Here is a 23,923-nt window from a genome sequence, read left to right as displayed (position 1 = left end):
CACATACACACCTGTTCGCCAAGAGTGAACAACACAAAAGGGTGTGGCCCCTAGCATTATTCAGTCTTATCTTATTTATTTTTAGTGTCATCATCTTGAAACTAAATGCAGACTTAAGACTGCTTTCAATTACAAGAACAGTTACGTAATGGAAAGTGACAGACAAGAACAACAAGATGTGTTGTATGAGACACGCACTCAACTAATTTAATCAAATCTCTGAATTAAAAAGACACAACACAACCACGTTACTGCCAACAAAACCATAAACTGAGACACCACAATCTAATCTAGCTATTATGTGGTGTAATATTGGTTGAGAGGCAGTGAGCAAATTGGTCATGATACAGAGGGTTATAAACTGACATAAGTTTATTTTTATGAACAAAACAATCGTTATTATGATCCCTACACATGATGATAAACTGAGGGGGGGAAAGGAGCAACAGAAATATATTTTTTACTTCAGCAGCCAACAGTACAACACTGTTGATACTCAATTTATAGTTATTAGGTTAGGTTGCCCTTCCTAGCTAATCTCAAAGAAGCAAGGGTTGAAGGTCACTTGATAGCAAGACAACACTGCTTACGTACATTCCTATTCAGTGTAGGAAGTACAAGCTACTGCCTTATAATCCACCATGTGAATACATCTATAAATCAATAACAGTTAAAACTAGGATAGTGGCAAATGTAAAATAATGTTTAGAAAGAGTCTGAGTCTTCACCACGTTTTATAACTACTCCTCTTAACAGAGGTATTGATGCACTTGGTTTTACTGTTGTTGTGTACAGTAATATCATGTGTGAAGCTCTTTTAATAATTTTTATCCCACGATTTTGTAACCCATTCTTTTCACCCAGTGCCAATTGCCTAAGATATGTAATCCTGGACTCTGCTCTCCCCCTGCCGCGCCTGGGGAGACAACGGACTGACCTCATGCTCCCTTCTATGCATGAGTAGCCCAAGTTGTTTCTGTTCACCTGACTGGGGGGATTTCCCCGGTATGGACGCAGCGCATGGAAGGAACACGATATTCCAACCAGTTCCTTTCCCCTCCATCAGGCGCCCCGGCTGACCAGGGGGAGGCATTGTAGAGACCAGGATTACTGCATGTTTTTGTGAGGGTATCTACCCTAGGAGACACAGGGAGAACATGCAAACTCCACACAGAAAGGCTTCGCCAACCCCACCTAGGGTGTGGGAGCTGATGACGCGGAGGAGAGAACACGCCCCCAGCGCCCACAGCATCCCCCGGCGGGAATCGAACCCAGGACCTTCTAGCTGTGAGGCGACAGTGCTGCCAACTGCGCCACCGTACCCCCGACGTGTGCAGCTCAAAGGCTAGAACATGGCAGTAAAACGGTTTAATACTGACAGGGCTAGAGATATTAATATGCACTGGGGCCATTCATACAAAAAAAGAAAAGAAAAAATGAAATGCATGAATAAAAGTGTCCACACTGTGGCATGGACTTCAGAGATGACAATAACATTAATTGTGTTAAAAATGACAGTCTCTCTCAGTTGGCCAGTAGAAAGTTGCTGTTGTTGCAGCTGCCTCCCCTGATAGCCATGATCAGGTTATGAAGATTCTCCGACACTGCCACCTAGTGGAACGATAGGAAAGAAAATATCCCTATTTTATTTTATTTCAGACAAAGCAGATAGTGTGGCATGTGTGTGTGTGTGTGTGTGTGTGTGTGTGTGTGTGTGTGTGTGTGTGTGTGTGTGTGTGTGTGTGTGTGTGTGTGTGTGTGTGTGTGTGTGTGTGTGTGTGTGTGGCTGACTGTGTGTGCATGCAGTTGTGTGTAAGAGAAACTCACTGTGTAAGAGTCTGGCTCCTGCAGTCTCTTGTGTCGAGGATTCAGGTTCTGGAGGGAACTCTGGACTTTCTCTCTAGTTTCAGCAGCACTGCATAGAGGGTGTGTGATCTAGAAAGTACAACATACATACAACAGTTTGCTATATTTGCATAGAGTTGTCTTTGAAACTGAACTTTGCAAATGAATTCCGTCTTACCATTTGAATTTTCCCCATTCAAGTCAATGGGGAAAACTAATTCACTAATAAATAATGGACATACTGTATATGGAGATCTGTCTCAGGCCTTGTCCCTTTTATGCCCATATATGGAGATCCCTGATGTCATCAATATTAAGCCTGTATCTTGGAATGCCCATATATGAACATACTGTGTCAGTCTCATGTGGTCTATGATGTCAGACATCTATGATGTCAGTCATCTCCATATTTGGGAAAAGTTACATTTTTAATTAAATTCAATGGAATAAATGTATTCATGAATAAATGTATATGAATTAAACTACAGGTATATATACTAGTAAGACGCCTCAGGGCGACAAGCGTCCTCGCCCTAAAAGGCACGGCCGCGCCACAGTGATGTGGATATCAGGGATGGGGAAATCAGGGATCTCCATATGTGGGCATAAAAGGGATTTGTTCCCCTGGCATCCAAGTAGTAACGGCTGCAGCCTGCGGGAAGGCGTCTGCGAGACCTGGGTCTGCAAACAGGTCTGCAGGAAGGCGTCTGCGAGACCTGGGTCTGCAAACAGGTCTGCAGACCCAGGTCAACCTCTCTACTGCTCCCAGTGGCAGCCTTAGCTCCAGGCAGAGCCGCTCGATCGGCGCGAAGGCCAGCGGACCTTGGTCCTGCTCTTCGCGCCCGAGCGCCGCAGGCGCGAGTGCCCGCGAAGAGCGGGCCAGGGCCGCGCGGCCGGCGGAGCGCCGCGCGAGTTACGAAGCCGTGGTGAATGCAATCGTTATATTTATGCCCAGGCCGTAAGGCCTGGGCAAGCCCACGATAAACGCCCTGTCCAAGTGACTACAATGTCTGCTCAGTCACCGAATCACTAGGGGGCAGTAAAGTCAAGTAGTATGGGGTCTTCAGACCCGGGTCTTCAGACCCGCATCTGCAGACTTCCCGCAGGCTGCAGACTTCCCGCAGGCTGCAGCCGTTAGCTTCTCCTGGCATCACAGGGATCTCCATATCTCCATATAGGGGCATAAAAGAGATTTGTTCCCCCTGGTATCACAGGGATCTCTCCAACAGGGCATTGTTAATATTGATGACATGAGGGAACGCCATATATGGGCATAAAAGGGATTCTGTTAGTGTGACATCACAGTGAAGCCAGAGCGTGATGTTAGAGCGGCAAACCCATTGACATCACAGTGACATCAGAGCATGATGTCAGAGCGGCGAACCCATTGACATCACAGTGACATCAGAGCATGATGTCAGAGTGGCAAACCCATAGACCGTAAAAATCTGTACACGTCTACACAGACGGACACGGACAAGCTCATACACTCATAGTAAACTGCGACCTTCGGTCGCAATAAAACGTATCTCTTAGCAAAATCCACCCTTGCGTGAAGCCGGTCGATTTGACATAATGGCCCAAGTGCATGCCATCAAGACTGTGGGAGGAGTAGCGCGGCAAAAAAAATTGTATCTGGAAAGATGGATGGATAGATGGATGGAAGGAATAAAGTCGGACAAGTACTACCTGTATAGTCTGGTTGCCCTGCAGGAGCAACCACACTAATAATGTGTTTGATCACCCCTCACCTGTCCTTTGATAAAAACATCCTTGCGCAGACAGGTGACCTGAGCTGGAGTGACTGACTGACTGGCGTCATCCCGCCCCAGGGGGAAACAGCTCATCGTGACGCCGGCTTTGGGAACAGGCTCCTCTGCCAGGCACAGCAGGTCCAGGAATGGATGGCCTGCAGAAAAATAAAATGATTCAATTAATTAATTATGAATTGGTAGATACACTGTGACTAGCCTAGTTCAGCTGGACCCTGGATATAGCCTACATGGCGACGTCCATTTTGATCTAAGTTCTGTTCTGTTCTGTTCTGTTCTGGTGGCAGGACTGGTAAACTGCAAGTTTAGTCATTCTTCTGAAAATGTATCAAATATTACGTTTTGATCTCAAAGCGTTTATCTGTCCGATGCCAACTATGAGAGAACAAAGGAATTTTCCTGCTCAAGAGCACAAGTGAAGCTGTAACATTTGTTAAATAATATAGATGTATGAAGGGTAGGAAAAAGAGACTAATTAAACATTTTACTGAAACCATTTTATTGGGAAACCAAACCACAAAATTGGACCAAATGAGCACATTCCAGAGCAGTGGTCTGTCTGTATTTTGTCTGTTATAAAAGCTTGGCTTTTTTTTTCTTTTACTTTCTCAGTAAAAAGGTTAAATCGACTACATTGACTATTATAGACAAATTCTTGAAGAGATTCAGGACAGTTAGTGAACCAGGCAGGGGAAATTAACTCTCACCCTCAGTGTCAAGCAGTCGGTAGACAGATTTTCTCCCAGGAACGGTGCTCTTCTCTGTGTCCTCACTGAACTTCATCCTGGGGCTGCCTCTCACCTCCACCAACTAACGCACGCATGCACACACGCAAGGGATAGAGAGGGACCATACAAACATAAGAGTAATACAAGTAGTGAGTGTGAGTATGGATTGGGGACAGTGTGAAACACATTGAAGTCGTGTTACGTTCTTGCGTATTAAAAGCATTACTTTGTAGACACAACCGAGTGAAGGCTGCCTCGTGCAAGTGACAAGATGTGTTCCCACGCCGACCACATCGATCTCGTTCTCCTGAAACACAGGCAAGACAAGACATATCAAGAAAAGTGAAAAAGGTAAGACCAGGCTTCGCAACACAAACAATGTTACTGGCTCTTACCTTCTTGTTGAGTTCTATCATAGTTTGCTCCGAGATGTTATTGGTGCCGACGATTGTCAATGATGGGAAATCTGAGATGGAAAATCTGTGGGATTGAGAGAACAGGAGGAAATACGATACAAAGGTGAATACTGTATATTAGAGATGCAAAGTAAAACTCTGGCATGCATTAACCACTGCAGACGTATGTTGTTGTATAATGAATAGAGAAAATAGCCCATCAACAAGCTCACAACACGTCACATTGCGCACTGTGAGCTTGTAGATCTGCTATTTTTTGGCATTTTCAAAATAAGCCAGGTTGAAAGTGGATAATCAGGCCTGATTGTAGGCTGTTAGACACACAAACACACACACACACACACACACACACACACACACACACACACACACACACACACACACACACACACACACACACACACACACACACACACACACACACACCCCGGCAGCACCTTACTCACTGCTTGCCACAGAGTTTGAAGGCATTCCGTACGTCCAGTGACTGCTTGCAGAGGTCCCCGCTGTCCAGACGGACTCCCAGGGGCCGGTAGCCGAGCTCAAACAGGGCTAGGGCCACTGCACAGAAGTTCAGCAGGCCACTACTGCAGGGTCAGTCAGATACACAGTTATTCATTTAACTGGAACTGGAACATGAACATGTTGTCATTGTCTACTTTTGGTTGTCTACTTACTACACAGGCTTAGGACCTGATGTCAATGATGCTGCTTATACATTTTAGCAAAGTGTTGGCTATTGGGCTGTTTGTTAGAACCGTAGTTCTCAAAACATTTTCGGACAGTCCAGTCCATATAAAATCCATACTTTTGCGGGATTTCCTCATTTGGGCAGCCTTGGGTTAGCTGATGAGCACCAACCAAATTCAAGCATGTCTAATATCATTCAACATGAACCATCATGATTGATACATCAGAGCAGCAGAGTACAACAAGCAATAACAGGTGAATACACCAAATAGTCCAATAGTCCAATTACCCACTCCATGGAGACTTGAGACCTTTGTTTTTGTCGCATTCCTAAAACAAAATTTGTATTACAATACATTTTCCCCCATTGATTCTGGATGGGGACCCGGATGGAGATTAATGCATTTGGGTCCCCATCCGGAATCAATGGGGGTAAATTTACTATAATATTTTTTTTGCCTTAGAAATGCAACAAACACAAAAAAATATTATTGAACTCAAGTCTCCATGGCTGAGTAATCAATAGAATAGGGGGTGAACTACTCCTTTAAGGGCAAAACAGTAAACATTAATAATAACAGACTAACTAGCCAAGAGCAAGAACACTCATTAATTCTGTAATAATAAGAAATGGGACACAGAAAATGTCTTCTTATGTCTCTTTTGGTAGCTAGTCTCTCATTTATGTAGCTAGGCTTCTGTAGACTGAAGGTGGTTGTTGAGGAGGTGAATTAATGCCCAGCGTTCCATTGTTATGTAATGGCCCATTAATCACCGTGGCAGCACTCTGTGAGAGCAGACAATTCACTTGACTTCACCATGTGGGGCAGACCGCGACGCATTGTTGGCACACAACACAGGAAATGGACGGGGTGGGTTTAAAAAAATGGGCTAGAACTGGGAATGCGTGGGCCCAGTCCTGGCGCCACACCTGTATCAAGGACCCTGAAAACTATACATATTAGGCTGAAAGAGTGCAGACCCCCATTTGAAAAATCTATGATCTGAATAGTAATTCTTATACACTGTCTCACTGGGCTACCAGTGAAATAATTAAAATTAAATTAACCATTTTCCTGACCTATTTTGGTCATGCCATTATGCAAAGTTTTTCAATAAGTTTTTTTTATAGCACATCTAAAAGCTCACAACGCATATAACACATATAAATTACCTATTATCGCTACAGTATTTGTGATGAAGTACAAAATAGGGCACAAATGGTTAAACTGTTCCTAATTTTGCCAGGGACCCCTGGGACCCCCCAATGACTATTAGATGTAGTCATCGTTATCGTACCAAACAGTACCACAAAAAGCTAAATCATTCTAGAAAAAAGATTTGCGAGCTTCGTGAACATGCAACAGCTTATATTATTAATTCACTCGTAAAAATATGAGAGTGATTACCAACTGACGCTGTAGCTATCAATGACGGGCAGGAAGTTGTGTGGATAGGCGATAGCGTAGGACAGGAAGGCAGCCAGCTCGCCCTCGCGGATCTTCCCATGCTCCGCCCCCAGCAGCTTGCACACACGACCCAGCCAGCCCTTGGTCAGTGAGATGAGGTCGACTGGGTCCGAGCCCCCGTTTGCAGCCACCAAAGTCTGATTGATCGGTTGGACAAAGGGAAAAGTACAAACCATTTTAAACATAAATCCTAAATGCTTCATTGACCAGAGTCCCCCAGGGGTCTATTCTCCCAGCTCCCTTCTTTTATTCCTCTACATTTAACTCTGTCAAAAATAGCTGATCTGCATGCTCACAACACGAGGGGTTGTGAGCATGTGGACTGGCTATTTTCCCAGAATAGGGATGCTAGGTTTCATGTAGTTAACCATACATTACTTGGTGTTGTGACGTTTGAATAATCTGTGTAATAAAGCTCGACTGTTACAGAGAAGTCGATCGATACTCATTTCAGACTTTCGCGGACGATTGGGGAGGGGACAAGAGAATCACCTGTGGCCAAACTTCTTCCAGGGAAGAGAAGGAAGTGACGAAGGAATGTGCCATGGTGCCTGCCACGGGAATCCCAAACAGGAAACCGGCCTGAACGTTACTGGTGAGATCGAAACCTGGAGGACAGATTACAGTGGCAGCCTATAAGTGTATATATCGTCACTGTCGGGCAGAAACCTTGCATCTCCAAGTTTCAAATTTGTATGTTTTTTCGTAAAGCAACACGTGAAAATAGACACAAACACACAACGCCGCGTTGTGTGCTTGTAGATCGGCTATTTTCACTATCTTAAATGTTTTTAAAATGATAAATACAAAACGAACGGTTTTGGACATTACAAGGTTTCCACCCAATAACGACGATATAAAATATATATTTTATGTGACTGAGTATGTTTATGGTAAGGGAACGTGAGTGTGCCTGTGTCTTGTTCACCTCCGATGTGTGTGTAGCGCGAAGCGGTGAGGCCGCCGTCTGGGCCCTGAGCTCTCCGGAGTCCCATCTCCAGCAGCTTTCTCCTGGGGCCCGCTGCCAGACGGAAGCGGGCCGCATTACTGCACACCAGGCTGAAAGAAGAGAGGAAAGGGGGTAACCGAGAATGAAAGAAAAGCAGAGAGGGGGAGAAGATTGAGAGAGAGAGCAAGAGGATGGGTGAGAGAGAACGAACAAGATTAAGGTGTGTTCAGGTGACCATGTTTGCTTACGGTCTCATCCTCCTCTAATGAAACATATTTTTGGAAGCATTAAAACATTGAGTAGAGTGGACATTCAGCGTTCTCTTATCCGTTGATTACAGGAACAAGTGTGGGAGTGGGATGTGCTTAAATCAGAGTGAGAGAGAGAGAGAATATGTGTGCGAGAGACAGAGATATGGCACTGGTATGGAGCATAAGAGAAATTGAAGAGGTTATGTACCGCACCTAATACAGATGGAAACTGTTTATACAATAACCTGTGTGTAAAGGTATATCTGTGTGCAAACCTGGCATAGTTGACCAGACACAGCAGGCTGGTTTCCAACAGCTGGACCACCGCCAGAGGGCCTGCCACCTCCATCAGAGGCACCTGCATGTGACCACATAAACACATGTAACAGATCAGACCCGCCACCAGCCTGTGACCTTTGACACCACACTGCATGACCCATGTTGCCAGCCCTGCAGCTCACCCTAGCAAACACTGTGGTTCCCTCAGGAACGGAGCGGATTGTGACCCCAGAACAGTCCAGGCCTCGCAGGAATGTGAAGAAGGCAGGGTCAGTGGCAGGGGGCAGGACCGAACGCAGATACTCCACATCTGAATGAAGACAGATTTACGCAACAGACAGGGCAACCAGGACACATTATGGTCAAGTCTTTTCCGACCCTTCAGAGTACTTTACAATGTACTTCAGTTCACAAAATGATCCATTCACTCACATTCACACGTCAATGGTGGAGGAAACCATGCAGGGTACCACTGCCAACCTCATCGGGAGCAGGTGTCTTCCATGAATTGAATACCAAGGACTTCCAATGTAAAAAGGACAGTAAAAGGACTTATTTGGGATGTTCCTTTTAGGCAGGGTGTTTAACTGTACTTGTACTTCTACATTTTTATTGTATTATTGACTATACTTGTACTGTTCTCCATTTTTGTCTAATAAAATGTTCAATCAATCAATGCTCAAGGTAAGGAAGGACACTTTGACATGCAGCCAGGAAGAGCCTGAGCCACTGCCAGCCACAATACACTCACAGCACTTTTCCATCATAAATCTCATACAAACCAGCTTGTACAAACCACCGGCTTAGCCAAAATAGCTGATCTACAATCTCACAACTTGTCACACAATCCCACCACGCACATGCACTCACAAACACGTGCATCTGCCAGACTGCCACACACGCCCACTCCCTCACGGAGGCCTGAGTGAGTACACATTTAATAGTGAGAGAGCTGAAAACTAATAATCTGCACCTAATCTCATTAGACCAGGAAAGACTGAGTTGGAAAACACAATTTCCTTTAGCTATATGGGCAGTGTCCCGAAGACTACATGACGCAGATGAAATGTCATAATTTGAGGCCATAGTTGGCTATATTGTACAAATAATACCACATGCACCACTTTACAAGAGAAAGTGTAATATTCACCATGCAGTCTATGTAGGCCTACCAGTTGTTACAAAAAGGCTATGATTACCAGAATAGGCCTACCATGTGATATTTGGTTAGGCATCATTTGCTATTCCTATCCTTGAACCGACTATAAGATCTACTGTTATACAGTATGAGTCAAATGTGGTTGAGGTGGCAACAAATTGTCAATCATTGAGTGACATCTAGAGTCTAGACATACTCCATATACTGTAAACAGAGCTGCCACCTTTAAACAGATCCACAGATAAGCACCTCCTTAGCAGGTCCCTTGGACCAATTTAGTAACCAAGGGCGACCGAGCCTTGGAGGCAAGCGCCATCCCCCTGGACCTAAAAACGGCCCCCTCAGAGGCTTCCTTTAAGAGGCATCTGAAAACATACATGTTCAGACAGGCCTTTGGTCACATAGGCATCCCTGATTTTACTGTTCTTTTGTTCTTGTTACTGTTGGGTGTTTTTAATGTATTCTCTTTTATTGATTGGTGTTTTCTCTGCAACTGTAGAGCTTACTTTTTTATTGTGTATCTTGTATCTCTGCAACTGTAGAGCTTACTTTTTTTTTAATTATTGTTGTGTATCTTGTATCTCTGCAACTGTAGAGCTTACGTTTTTATTGTTCATCTGTAAAGCACTCTGTGCATTCGTGCTGTGAGCCTGTGAAGGGTGCCATATACATTAATAAAGTTCATTCATTCATTCATTTTCATTCAATATTGGGCTTTTTTGGTATACTATAAATCGTATTGAGAGAAAATGTATTCCAAATCCAAAACATTGCTGCGATTTGCTTCAACTGTTTTTATTTTGACAGTGGCTTTGGCAATGTAAACGTACTCGTAGGCCTAGATGTTTTCTCATGCCATTGAACATTTAATTCACTATGTTAATTGTTATAGAGATAAATGAATATATCACATAGAAATAGCATGCTCACAAAAGAACATTGGGTACAGTGGGAACATAGGTCTACATAGACTCCTTATCTGTCAATTCACTCAAAGTTCTAGGCCTACTACTTATTTACAAAATATTAACAGAAGCGCGTCTGTGGGTGAAGATGACAGTGAGTTAAGATTATAGTCGTCCTCGTCCGTCGTCATCATCATCCAGTGCAATTCAGCAGTGACTCACTCACTGTAAAGTTCACCGAGTATATCTTATGGCATTTGACATTACCAAACACTCCGAGATATTCATAGAATGTCCCTGAGGTTGAAGGCAAACTTCTTGCGCAACATGTATTGTAGACTATAGGTCTACCAACCTAACGGCACGTGTGCTATCTGGATGAATATAGGCTACGTAAAGTTAACCGTTAAAAAAAGAAAGAAAAGAAGAAGACTTCTGTTGATTAATCTACGTTATACTATCTCTCGCTGTGCATCGTGTGGGCCGTGAACGCAAAGCCCTCACCTTCATCTGTCAATCTGAAGGTCCGCACGAACAGGAGGCAGTCGTGCAGCCCGGAGAACAGAGAGAAGCCGCCGCCGAACGGGTTGTCCCTGAAGAACAGCTCGAACACCGCTGGCTCGTTGTGCCTGGCAGCCCGCCAGTAGGCATATGCCATGGTGAACTGGTACAGGTCCGTCAGCAGCGGGGGGACCCGGTCCCTGATGGACCGCTCCATGGTCTCACATGCCTCTCTGGACGGCGCTGCCATGTTCCCGTCCAACATGAACTTGTGCCGACTGCCGAGATCTCTGGGACTTGCAGTTTTCTTTTCCAGGCGCCCCTCTGGTCGTCTAGCCTACTGGTCTCTCCAAAGACTAGTAATAACAAGTCAAATGCGTCAATGCCAGCCTACTAGGAATAATACAAATTGTTGCGGGTCATTTCAGTCTCACACACTGCCACTGACTGGATGCGGTAGGGTGGGCAGGCTATTTCTCATTTAATTTTGGGACGCTACCCTGCTGTGCCCTTTGATGAAGCCACTTTTATGAAACACATTGGTGATTGGTTAAACATATTTTATTTTTTTTAAATTTAAGAAGTTTTTAATATTTTTAGTATTCCCACAATTCCACAAAAAAAATACTTCAGGGATATTTCATCTTTCAAATAAAATAAACAATAAAAAGTAATGAAAAAATATGTATTTTATGTTATTTTATTTGAAAGTCAAATATCAGTAACTCCTAGCAGCCATCTGTTTGTGTAACTAGTAGCCTATAAAGTTGAGAAACTACAAAAATGTCACTAAATTGTTTATTGTGAAGTATAAAGGCAGCTGAAAAGAGGGTTAATTCACTGGAAGATCAGAGGCCCCCAGGCTGAACTTGAGATCCTTGACCTGTGGGTTCTCACAAAGGTAGACCTACCTGCAGTGAAATGTTCCTGAGGGCATGAAATACACCATACAGTAGCCTACACCTACACCATATCAGCGACTACCACCCTGTGGGCACTGGGCAGTGTGGATATTGCCAGACAGTGAGCACCCAATATTCGCAAAACACTGGAGATTTGAATGATAATATAGAAAAGAAAAAAAAAGTGTATGTCATGTCTTTAAAACTTTGGAGAATCTTCTTTGTGTTACTGATAAATATGAATTTACTGTAGGGCAGGCTATACTATGTTAGCTCCATTGATCCAAGCCGGAACACACTCAATTAATAACTTATCATAATCATTAAATTGAAAACAGTAACAGTTTCAAGTGGGCCTTGGTCCAGAATAGGTTGGGAACTGCTGTCATAAATTAAACCCACAGTAATATTTCACCCAAAACATGTCAGATTACGAATATGGCACAATATAAGATAGGGTCTTTTTATTATTCTGGACAGGATTCAAATCCATCTCTTGTTGTATACCTTTCAACACTTCTCAGGACTTCATATCTGAAGATTTAATTTACAGTATTTACCACAACAAATAATTCATTTCACTTTTTAATTGTATATCCTTTCTATGGACAAGAAAGGACAGCTCAGCTGAGAACTAAGTACTGTCGCAGAAGTAGAGCACTCTGTTGCTTCTGTTTAGAGGATTTCCATCACATTTATTATTCATTCTTTACCGTATAAGCCATATGTACATATGATGCATCCTGCCAAATCTGGGAATAATATATATTTCTCTCACACACAACCCAGGAAAAAATATGATACAAGGCTCTAGCAGTGTGTTAACATTGCTCCATACATTTAAAGTTTATTTTCACATTAAAGTACCGCTACCTTCCTCTCGCCCACATTAGCCCACACCTCCCTCTCCACCGCAGTCCTCCTCTTCCTTGGGGAAGAAACTTACAAGCTCATTGGTTAGTGTGTGCTGCTGCCCTGCCCATAGGAAGTGTGTCGGCTGTCCCGATTGGCTCTGATCCGGAGGGTAAATGAAGGAAGAGCTGAGCTCGATGGCTAGGGCTGACCTCACCAGGCCCACACCGCCCAGACGCTCCGAGCAGGGGTGGTACACCCGTCCACTGGCTGGGTGCATGTAGAGGCTCTCTGGGCGGAATGGCACTGACAGCTTCTCTCCTCCCCAACAGTAGGACAGTGCTCCTGTGGATCCCCCAGAACCCTGCTGTAACAGGTGGGTAAACACCAGGGGCTGGTCATCACAGCGAAGGAAGTTCCTCTCCCGCCCGCACAGCGACAGGAAGGGGAAGTCCTCCTGGTACCTCCCACTCTGATTCAAACGCAGACGGTTGAAGAAGAAGACCAGGAACTTCTTATCTGGATGGAGAGAAGAAAAAAAAAAAACACAATGAAAATGTGTATATTATTGATGTTGAACGTATCAATTAAGTTCAACTTTATTGTCATGTGTATTACTCTATAATACAATGACATAACTTGTGCTCTGTCTGGCTCTCTCTGCGTACCTACATTTATTATATATACACATGTATATGCAATATACAGTATATTATAGAACAATGTGCACTGAATATGGGTTTATCAGCTATTCAGCAACCTGACTGGCTGTGTGGAAAAATAGGCTAACTGTTACTGAGCGAGAAGAGATTAAGAGAACATGAACAGGGTGGTTACGTCCTTAAAGGGGTGTACTGTAAGTGATATTCTTTTTAAGTGTTAAATTCCTCTATATTCTGATCAATTCTATAGAGTGTTTGTTCAGTAATTCCCTGTCTCGCCAGATCTTTAGTTAACAGAAAAATGCATTTTCAGGTAATTTCATTCAACCAGGAGAGGTAACTCATACAGGAGGATACATGTGATAAACAAGTGAAACCTAAAAGAATAAACAAAAAATAATGTGCTGATAAAATTGGAATCAGAACACTATACAACTTATTTTATATACCGTTACGTCTACTGACATGAAAGGACAGCTCCGCTTAAAAGTTATATCACACAAGCACAGTACTGTGTTGTTACTGTTAGAGGATACACATCACAATTCATATTCCTTATTTTAGCCTCTACTGTATACTATAAGCCATATGTAGTCAGTGTGTTCTAAATGATGATGCATCCTGACAAAACTGGGAATATTTATTTCTCTCATACACACAACCTTGGAAAAATATGATACAAGGCTCTAGCAGTGCGTTTTTTACTGTTACAGTTCCATTTATTACTTGTGCCAGCAGGGTGCGCAAGTTGGCACCTCGACAGAATGCAGTCTAGTTTTCTCTTTTTGGAGCGGTGAAAGCGCTCCCAATAGACAGGTATGTCTGTGGCTGGCTGGCTGGTGGGTATGTCTGTAGCCTGGCAATACCTTGAGTGGCCACACAAGTTAAAGGAGGGGCGCTGTTGTGCAGGCACAGGCACAAACACACACACACACACACACACACACACACACACACACACACACACACACACACACACACACACACACACACACACACACACACACACACACACACACACACACACACACACACACACACACACACACACACACACACACACACACACACACACACACACACACACACACACACACACACACACACACACACACACACACACACACACACACACACACACACACACTCACCGCTCCACTTCGAACCGAGGTTTGATTTTTTTTTAAGAGCTGGAGATAGGGAGGCCCATGTTATTGAACAAACACAGCATCAACACAAAAACAAAAACATTGTTTTAACGAAGAAACATCACATAGGCTACAGCACTGTAATTATGTTTGTTCCTTTTACAGTGAGTGATGTACATTTTACAAAGTTGTGGTTGTAGTTCTGTGCCAATGAATTTTGCTGCTAGTCCTTTGCAGCCAGCAATCTGCAGTCCTGTCAGGTTGCCAAACCACACTGTGGATACAGCCTGTAAGCACACTCTCTATGCTACAAGAAAGTTCACTTTTTTACTCGAGTCATGTACCAAAACTCAGAAAGTACATTATATGCTGCACTTTATTGAGGATGCATTTGGTGTTGAGAGATGGTGTTTAGATGAAAAAAATGTAAAACTATCAAGAACAAATTCAACAGATTGATGGAAATGGTGCACTGCTGGTGCATTGCTTTTATCTATAAAGTGCATAATATGCATTATAAGCTGCTCAAAACATGCAGGTTATTAACAACGAACTTCATACTTAAACCTGCACTAAGGGCTCAAACATGCTTGAAGCTGAGTAAACTAATACGAGGCATGTGACACATTCTGTTCTAAGGGCTAAATTGACAGCTTGAGGTAATGTTTTTGAATGGTTTAATACACGCTGATTCATGTCAGGTGGAAGGACTTTCCAGTAAACTTACAGTAGCCTATGTCCCAACAGTTAAAGCAGTTGGACATGTCATATTAGGTTATGTCAACCATTAGCCCCTCTCAAGACCCTTAAATTACATCTTTTTGTATTTTGATATATAAAAAAAAGGTAAACTGGGTCGCAAAAGGGGCTAGTCAACCATGTGGCTTTATTTATGTGTGTATGAGGTGGTCTTAGTTTTACCTTTGAAGCAAGTGACAAAATTCTTCACTTTAGTGTCATCAAGGAACAGCTGTAAGCGAAGAACATGATCAAGATTTTAGACAAAAATACATTTAAATTAGCAAGATTGTGCAGTGATGAATTTGTGTGACAACTTCAGTCACCTGTCCTTGGTGATCAATGTAGTAGAAGTATTCACGAATGCGAGGTTCGGGGCTCTGGCCCTGGATGTAGGTGACATTGGTCCGAACAGAGTTGGATATTATGTTCACAGTACTGATGTTGGACAGGCATCGTACAGCCTTTAGTCCACTGCTGCTGACAGCCAAAACCGACGGCCACAACATGACCGAATGACTGGGATCACACACAGATCAAAGTCTGTTACAACTGGAAACCAACCGGAATTGTATCCCAGATTCGATTAGCACCACGCATACAAAACAAATAGATCACTTCATCTTACGCTGCACTTCAGTACAGAAACAGTTACCCAAGCTTACCCCCATGTTGTCATGTTCACACAAACCGGAAGAACTTTCCCCTTCAAAACAAAACGTCAACAGACAGAGGGTCTATCTACTGCCACCCAGTGGAGAAAGGAATTATTGTGTGTGTGTGTGTGTGTGTGTGTGTGTGTGTGTGTGTGTGTGTGTGTGTGTGTGTGTGTGTGTGTGTGTGTGTGTGTGTGTGTGTGTGTGTGAGAGAGAGAGAGAGAGAGAGAGAGAGAGAGAGAGAGAGAGAGAGAGAGAGAGATGCTGAGGTGGGAGTCACAGTTATGACGAGTCCAGGCATCTCATGGCCTAAAGCTAGAAATTCTCCCTGAGCACGGGCATCTCATGGCCTAAAGCTAGAAATTCTCCCTGAGCCTACTGAAAGTAAAACAATAGAATACAGTATTCTACGATGCTGTGATTTAAATAGAGTTCCAACATTTTGTATTGTAAATTGTTTTCATCAGTCTATGTGCATTTGCTGAAGAATGCAAGTAGAATACTACTACCCCAGCTATCAATTGTAACAGAAGATATAAGATAAGTTTTGATTCTTGAAACTTTATTTTGTCAATTAAATAGTTTATTCAATAACTTCTAAAAAAGCTGTAGGCCTTTGAACAGTTCACAGCTCATCTGATCAAGGCACGAAATAACAATAGTAGATAGAGACACATATGGTGCAGACATTGATATGGCCTACTAGTACATATAGAGCAGAGGAGGAAGCACACACATCTCCAAAATATTTACAGGTGCTGGACCAAAAATACACACCATGAAAAGAGAAGGAAGTCCGCACACTGTTTAGACGCTCCAGCGACAACTTTTATTTCAAAGAGGAACGTTTCAACCCCAGCGGGTCTTCTTCAGGTATGAAGAAGACCCGTATCATACCTGAAGAAGACCCGCTGGGGTTGAAACGTTGTTCCCCTTTGAAATAAAAGTTGTCGCTGGAGCGTCTAAACAGTGTGCGGACTTCCTACTAGTACATATAAACATAACGGAACTAGTACAGCCATGACGGAAACAGGTCCCCATGACTTTTTGTGTTATTCTTTTAGACAAAATGTTTTACTGTATGTCTGTGCTGTTTGCATTTTTTAGTAATAAATATTAGATTAAACAATCAATCAAGCAAGCAAGCCTTGAACCCAAATGATAAAGGGTTTGGGTTCCCTCTCTACCTTAACTTCAGGATATAATCATAATATAATGTTGCTTCTTAAGATCTTTTTGAAACACAAGACTTAAATAATCCCTTCCTTCTTTTTGTTGTCCTCCATTCCGCTGCAGACCAGGCAATTATGGCAATAGGCCTATGTATTATCCATACAGTACAACATGTACAACACTGAAGAATCCATGCCTCTAAACATTCCCCTGCTACCAGCCACAAGGAAGGGATAGGGAAGCCTTCAAGCAGCCAGTAGATCTATGGCGGCAAATTCCTCCTCAGAGCCTTTTGCAACCCAGGGCAACTGTGGGAAGAAAAAAGAGCCAGGGTCATTATTAATCCCCTCCTGTCAGTCCTCCCCCAGCAGCTCTACCATCAGCTGTGAAAGTGATGAAGAAGGTTTCTGTATGGCGACTATCGCATCGAACTTATAATAGTCACCGAGAGGCTAAAATCGGGGAAATATATACCTGCCAGACGCGCTGTTCGTCATGATCATGAAATCACGGCTCCATGGTACTGCGTTTTGTTCATTTATTAAAGTTTAAAACAGTTCATTTAATGGCATTCATTTAAAAGGAAATCATGACATTTGTTTGTGTGCTTACGAGCGGTCAGCAAAGTGTGACTTCCCCGTTCACCCCCTCTCCATTCACTGAAACCCGCGGGCCCGTGAACAGCTGACTTTACTACTACGTGACTGACGTAGGCACGTAGCCACCAACACCACGTGACCGATTTGTGAATGGTGATAACAGTGAAACCATAACGACTCATTCAAATTCATATACCTGTCACCAACATTCCGGCCCCTAATTATTACATATAATTACACAGCATTACCAATGAATCAATTCATAATGGGAAAACAATACATTACAATTTTCTTTGCCCTTTTTTTTCTTTTTCACATTTCTGGGCATTTTCTTTTGCGATTTTTTTGCGCAAGGCGGTCGATCATAGTTCGTTAGTCCATTGCAGGTCTTGGTTCACTCTTCTTGAATCGACCCCCACCCCAAAATCAAGTCAATTGAAAGTCACGCAAAAGTCAAAGAAGTCAAAGCACCCCGATGTCTTGCAAAAGTCAATTAATCCGTATCCATGGAAACGAAGTAAAGCCTTCACGCCTCTGTCGACTCCTGAAGAAGGCAGATCTTGGACACGGGTCTGCAGAGAACGCTGGTCCGGGTCTTGATCCGGACCTGTCGCACAAGTCCATTCCTATCTGGCATTGTCTCTATAATCCTCCCAATGATCCAAGAATTCCGAGGTGCGGAATCGTCCATTATGAGAACTATGTCTCCAGGGATAAAGTTCCGTTTGATCTTTGTCCACTTCTGTCTTTCCTGCAATTGTGGCAGGTACTCCTTAATCCACCTTTTCCAGAATAGATCAGAGATGTATTGCACCTGCTTCCATTTCCGGCGTGCATAGCTGTCTTCCTTGTGAAACAGACCAGGTGGTAAGCTGGGCTTGACTTTAAGAAGCAGAAGATGATTGGGTGTTAAAGCTTCCAAATCATTCGGATCTGTGGATTCTTTAGTGAGAGGTCTACTGTTCAGAATTGATTCCACTTCGCAGAGTACTGTATGGAGTCCCTCCTCATCCAAACTTTGTGTCCTCAAAGTGGAATTAAGAATCTTCCTGATGGAACGAATTAACCTCTCCCAGGCTCCGCCGTGATGTGATCCGGTAGGAGGGTTAAATGTCCACTTGATTCCTTTCATCGAGAGCACGTCGTTGATCTGCTCCAAGTTCCATCCTTCAATAGCTCGTTTCAGCTCACGCTCTGCACCGATGAAATTAGTGCCATTGTCAGAGCGCAGCTCTTTGATCTGTCCTCTTCTTGCAATGAAGCGCCGCAAGGCGTTGATGAACGAATCTGTGTCCAGAGATGAGGCAACTTCAATGTGTACGGCTCTTATTGTCAAACATGTGAAGATCACTCCGTATCTTTTCACAAGACTCCTGCCACGCTTGATGTCAAATGGACCAAAATAGTCAACTCCGACATAAGTGAACGGAGGTTCTCCCGTTGAAACTCTGTCACCAGGTAAGTCTGCCATTTGTTGTTGACCTGCAGCTCCGTGTAGCCGACGACAAATGACACATCTAGAAATGATCTTCCTTATGGCAACACCTGCAGCAGGGATCCAATAGCGCTGGCGCAGCCTCGACAACATATGGTTCCTACCGCCGTGGCCAACTTCTTGGTGTATTTGACGTAGGATGAGGTCTGAGATGTGGAGATCTTTAGCAATTATGGCTGGATGTTTAGACTCTTCGGGCATGGCAGCCTTACTAAGTCGGCCTCCGACTCTCAACACACCATCTTCCAGTAATGGACTGAGTCTGTAAATGTGACTGTTCCCTTTCACACACTCTCCCTTTTGGAGGCAAGAGAACTCTTCAGGGAACCTTCTTCTTTGACTGTACTTGATTATCTCCAGTTCAGCCTCTTTGATTTCTTCCAATGAGAGACATTTCTCCTTGTCGAGAACGTCTTTGTGTCCTGTAACCTTTAATGCTGGCTGAGAAGCACCTCCAGTGACTTCTCTCCTCTTCCTGTTATCACGAAGTAAGGTTCTGAGCCTCAGGATCCATGCCATCACTCTTGTGAGATGTCTCCAAGATGAGCTGCGTTTGATCAAAGTCATCACAGCATCATCCTCCTCTTGTTCCACAGAGACAGTGGCAGCTGACACCTTAACCTCTGGATCTTCAGGTGAAAGTTCTCCCAAGTGGTCTGGGTAAACAGGCCATGTCTCCTCTGGCTGTATGAGAAATGGAGGTCCAGATATCCACGTGTCGTTCTTAAGGAACAGCTCCGCCTTCATGCCTCTGGAGGCAAGGTCTGCAGGGTTGTGTGCTGTATTCACATACCTCCACTGTGAAGCATTGGACATCTTGAGGATCTCTGTGACTCTGTTCGCTACAAAGATGCGAAATCTTGAGGATTCGTTCTTAATGTATTTCAGCACAGAAGTACTGTCTGACCAGAAAACACTGTCTTGCAGCTGCAGTCTTATCTCCTTCCTCCATAGCTTGTCCATGCGAGCTGCAACGACTGCTGCAGTCAACTCCATACGTGGGATTGTCACAGGCTTTAAGGGTGTCACCCTGGATTTTCCCATCACAAAGGCGATGTGAGTCTGAGACTGGTTGTTGCGCAACAGCAGGTACGTGACAGTACCGTATCCCTCCTCACTTGCGTCAGCAAAGTGATGCAACTGGGCGCTGGTTGCTTCTCCAAAGTTGGACGGTTTTAAACATCGTCTGATGCTGAAGCCCTCCAACAGGTGTAACTCCTTGAGCCAATCAGCCCACTCCTGTGCCACAGATATTGGTATGACATCGTCCCATCCTAGCCCCTTCCGGCATAGGTCTTGAATGATCCTCTTGGCTGTGAAAACCACGGGGGACAAAATTCCAAGAGGGTCATAGAAAGAGCTGACAGTAGAAAGGATTCCTCTACGTGTCAGTGGTTTGTCCTGAAAGGTTATACTGAACTTAAAGGTGTCTGATTGGACACACCAACGCACTCCCAGTGCCCTCTCAACTGGTAGGATGTCGTTGTCCAAATCCAGGTCTTTGACCTCCTTTGCTCTTTCCTCCTCTGGTATCGCTGCCAGCACACGGCGACTGTTACTTAGCCATTTTGTTAAACGGAAGCCTCCCATGGAGCAGAGGTTTACCAAGTCCTGGTAGAGGGATATGGCTTCATTCTCTGAGGCTATGGAAGCAAGGCAGTCGTCGACATAGAAACTGTGCATGATGGTCTCGAACGCCTGCTGGCTGAAGAGCTGTTTGTTGTCTTCTGCGCACTTTCGGAGAGCGAAATTAGCGCAGCTTGGTGATGATGTCGCGCCAAACAAATGGACAACCATCCGGTATTGCACCATTTGTTGACTGAAATCCCCATTGGGCCACCAGAGGAATCGAAGCAAGTCTGCATCTGCTTCTGGCACTCGAACTTGATGGAACATGGCCTCAATGTCAGACATCAGAACAATGGGCTCCATCCTAAACCTGGTCAAGACTCCAACCAACCCGCTTGTCAGGTCCGGTCCTTGCAGGAGATGTGCATTGAGCGATGCACCTTGAAATGATGCTGCACAATCAAAGACCACACGGATCTTTCCTTTCTTGGGATGGTATACCCCGTGATGAGGGATATACCAAACCTTGCCGTCACTTCGCTCCAGTCCTGTAGTTGGCACTCTCTCAGCGTATCCACTGGAAATCAGGTTTTCCATAAATGCAGTGTAGTCCTTATGGAAGGACGCATCCCTGCTAAACCTCCTCTTCAGGTTGAGGGTGCGTTGCTCAGCGACTTTACGATTGTTGGGCAGGATTATAGTTTTATCCTTCAGTGGCAATCCAACAACGTAATGGCCGTCAACCAGTTCCACAGTTTCATCAGCCATTTCCAGAAATCTACAATCTTCCCTTGACTGCCCTTGCAGTTCATCCTGGCTGTTTTCAGGGAAATCTGACTTGAATTGTTGGTTCCAGAGCTCGTCGAGGGTGACAGCAGAGATTCTATTAACGGTGATAGCGGACTGAGTCACAGGATCATCACTGCTGTCTTCCCCAAGTGGTCCATTTACGGTCCATCCGAGCATCGTCTTGACCGCATATGGTCCTCCATCAATGCTTCGGATGACCTCCAGCGGTTCCAAGGCTCTGGGAACATTCAGGCCAATCAACATCTCCACGTCTGCATCTATCTGTGGCAGATAGACATGCTTCAGATGAGGCCATTTTTTGAGATCTTGCTGTCGTGGGATGTTCCTTCTGTTAACGGGCATCTGATGTTGTGTGAAGACTTTGGGCAATTCACAGTACCAGTCACTGTCCAATCCAGCGACTTCCAGGTCGGATGCAATGCGGCTATCAACCACCTTTTCTTGGCCCATGGTACGTAAAAGGATCCTCGTTTTCCTCCCAGAGAGTCCCAGTTTATCCATCAGACCCGTCGTGCAGAAGGATGCTGAACTCCCTGGGTCCAGAAAGGCATAGGTCTCCACTGACCTTTGACCTTTACTTGATTTAACCTTAACTGGTACGATGGCAAGTTTACATTCTTGGTCACCGGCCCCAGTAAGACCACCGGTTTGGATTTCAACTAGAGCTCGGTCCACTGCTCTGTCTGAGTTGCTCCTGCCTTTCTCTGCATCACCATTCTCCTTAGAGTGGATGTGAAGTAGGCTAGGGTGTCGTGAGCCACATATCTTGCAAGACAGACGTTCCCTGCATTCTCTGCTGATGTGCCCAATGCACAGGCAGCCAAAGCAAACTCCATTCCTTTTCAGGAACTCCATCTTCTCACTGTGGGCTCTACTCTCCAATAGAGTGCACGACTCCAGTTTGTGTCCATCATTTTTGCAGAAAAGGCAAGTCTTCACATGGGTTTCCTTAAGAGCTTCTCTTTCGACAGTTGCAAAGGTTGTGGCAAAGCTGCTCCCTCTAGCCTGAAGACGAGGTACAGGTTTAGCTCTGCCACTTTCTTTGAAAGCCCCCATCGTTGGAGCGTCTTGTATGTCTCCAAATACAGGGTCTGTAGCGATTCTCACTTCACGCTCAATAAAGTTCACAATATCAGCAAACATAGCTCTTTTGCGAAGTCTTTCTTGGATGTTACATGCTTCTGTTCGCCACTTGTCCCTTAACTTGTAGGGCAGCTTCTTGATCACAGCGAGCATGTTTGCAGATGTATTCAGGTCACATAAGTCGTAGACATCTTTCATGGCATTGCAGCATCCGCGTAAGAATAGACTATACGCTTGCAAGGCTTTCCCATCCTCTGACTTGATTGCTGGCCATGCAAAGATTTTGTCCATATAGGCAGATGCTATGACGTGCTCATTTCCAAAGTGCTCCTGGAGTAAAGCTTTTGCTGTAGCATATCCAGTGCCGTCAGTCATGTGTTGGCAGCTTCTGACTAACTGTTGAGGCTGCCCCCTGGTGTATTGCTCCAGGTAGTGCAGGAGATCAACAGTATTGTCAGTCCTCCCTTCTATGGTCTGCTCAAATGACTGCACAAAAGCATGGTACTGCAGAGGGTCACCGTCGAATAGTTGGACGTCTCTTTTAGGTAGCGAGGCAATGCATTGCTGGTGCACCAACATCGCAGTTATTTCGTTTTGCTTTTGCATTATAGACATAATGTTGTTCTGTTCAGTGCTGGCGTTCCTAGAAACAGATTGCATGTCTTTGTACAGGGACAATGGAGGCCCTGTAACCTTTGGGACCATGCTCTGTTTCTGTGTAAGAGCTGAATGCTCTGTAGCATAATTTGGTACTGCCCTCCGAGTCTGTGTGAGCGCTGAAGGTTTCTGGAGGTGTCTAGCTCCATCAAGTTGCCTTTGTTTTGGCCTTGTGCCTCCAACACCTGCAGGTTGTCCCCTTCCATCCTTGTATGGTACAAATGTCTCTGCATTAATGTTGAGGCCCTTTTCAAAATAGGATTCCATTCCATCCAATTTATGAGAAGCAGCACGCCGCACTCCTGACTGAGAGGTTCTCAAAACGTTAAGTTTAGCCGCCGATGCGGCTATGTCTGCGTCCAGTTCAAGTTGTTCTTTTTGTTTTCTTAGTTGAACTTCCTGTTCTTCAATGGCATGTTTCTGTTGTTCTTTTTGTTTTCTTAGTTGAACTTCCTGTTCTTCAATGGCATGTTTCTGTTGAAGCAACTTTTGCCGAGCCCTCAAAGCAGCCATTTCAGCCTCTGCTTTGATGCACGCAGACGCAGTAGAGGAAACCTTTGATCGTATAGATTTTGTGCCACGATTTTTGCTGCTCTGGTTTGATATGCTGTCAAT

At 44.4% G+C, this 23,923-nt stretch overlaps 2 protein-coding genes across 2 annotated transcripts; both read right to left on the bottom strand.

The window, feature by feature from the left end:
• Positions 1–102: 102 nt before the first annotated feature.
• Positions 103–11,214, bottom strand: naprt (nicotinate phosphoribosyltransferase; the record flags this gene model as incomplete). Its single annotated transcript, XM_080724714.1, has 13 exons — positions 103–1,611; positions 1,828–1,935; positions 3,597–3,754; positions 4,325–4,427; positions 4,572–4,652; positions 4,741–4,825; positions 5,208–5,348; positions 6,861–7,057; positions 7,413–7,528; positions 7,849–7,979; positions 8,396–8,478; positions 8,582–8,709; positions 10,968–11,214. 13 exons carry the CDS (start codon positions 11,212–11,214, stop codon positions 1,525–1,527), a joined length of 1,665 nt encoding a protein of 554 aa, XP_080580840.1. The 3' UTR covers positions 103–1,524.
• Positions 11,215–12,309: 1,095 nt separating this feature from the next.
• LOC308294210 (UPF0598 protein C8orf82 homolog) lies at positions 12,310–15,941 on the bottom strand. The gene is made up of 3 exons (XM_080736937.1): positions 15,593–15,941; positions 15,450–15,498; positions 12,310–13,237 (listed from the first exon to the last, which is right to left on the bottom strand). Exons 1-3 carry the CDS (start codon positions 15,773–15,775, stop codon positions 12,756–12,758), a joined length of 714 nt encoding a protein of 237 aa, XP_080593063.1. The 5' UTR covers positions 15,776–15,941; the 3' UTR covers positions 12,310–12,755.
• Positions 15,942–23,923: the final 7,982 nt, after the last annotated feature.

This window comes from Nannobrachium achirus, assembly GCF_963921795.1.
Source record: "Nannobrachium achirus genome assembly, chromosome: 1".
NCBI classification, from domain to species: Eukaryota; Metazoa; Chordata; class Actinopteri; order Myctophiformes; family Myctophidae; genus Nannobrachium; species Nannobrachium achirus.
The sequence above is the reverse complement of the archived record's forward strand: the minus strand, read 5'-3'. Positions and strand labels throughout refer to the sequence as shown.

Coding starts and splice junctions, on each gene's coding strand:
- LOC308294210 (XM_080736937.1), bottom strand. CDS start 15,775: ATGTTGTGGCCGTCGGTTTTGGCTGTCAGCAGCAGTGGACTAAAGGCT. Junction 15,499..15,592: donor ACATTGATCACCAAGGACAG/GTGACTGAAGTT, acceptor CTTCGCTTACAG/CTGTTCCTTGATGACACTAA. Junction 13,238..15,449: donor TTTTGTCACTTGCTTCAAAG/GTAAAACTAAGA, acceptor CTCTCCATCCAG/ATAAGAAGTTCCTGGTCTTC.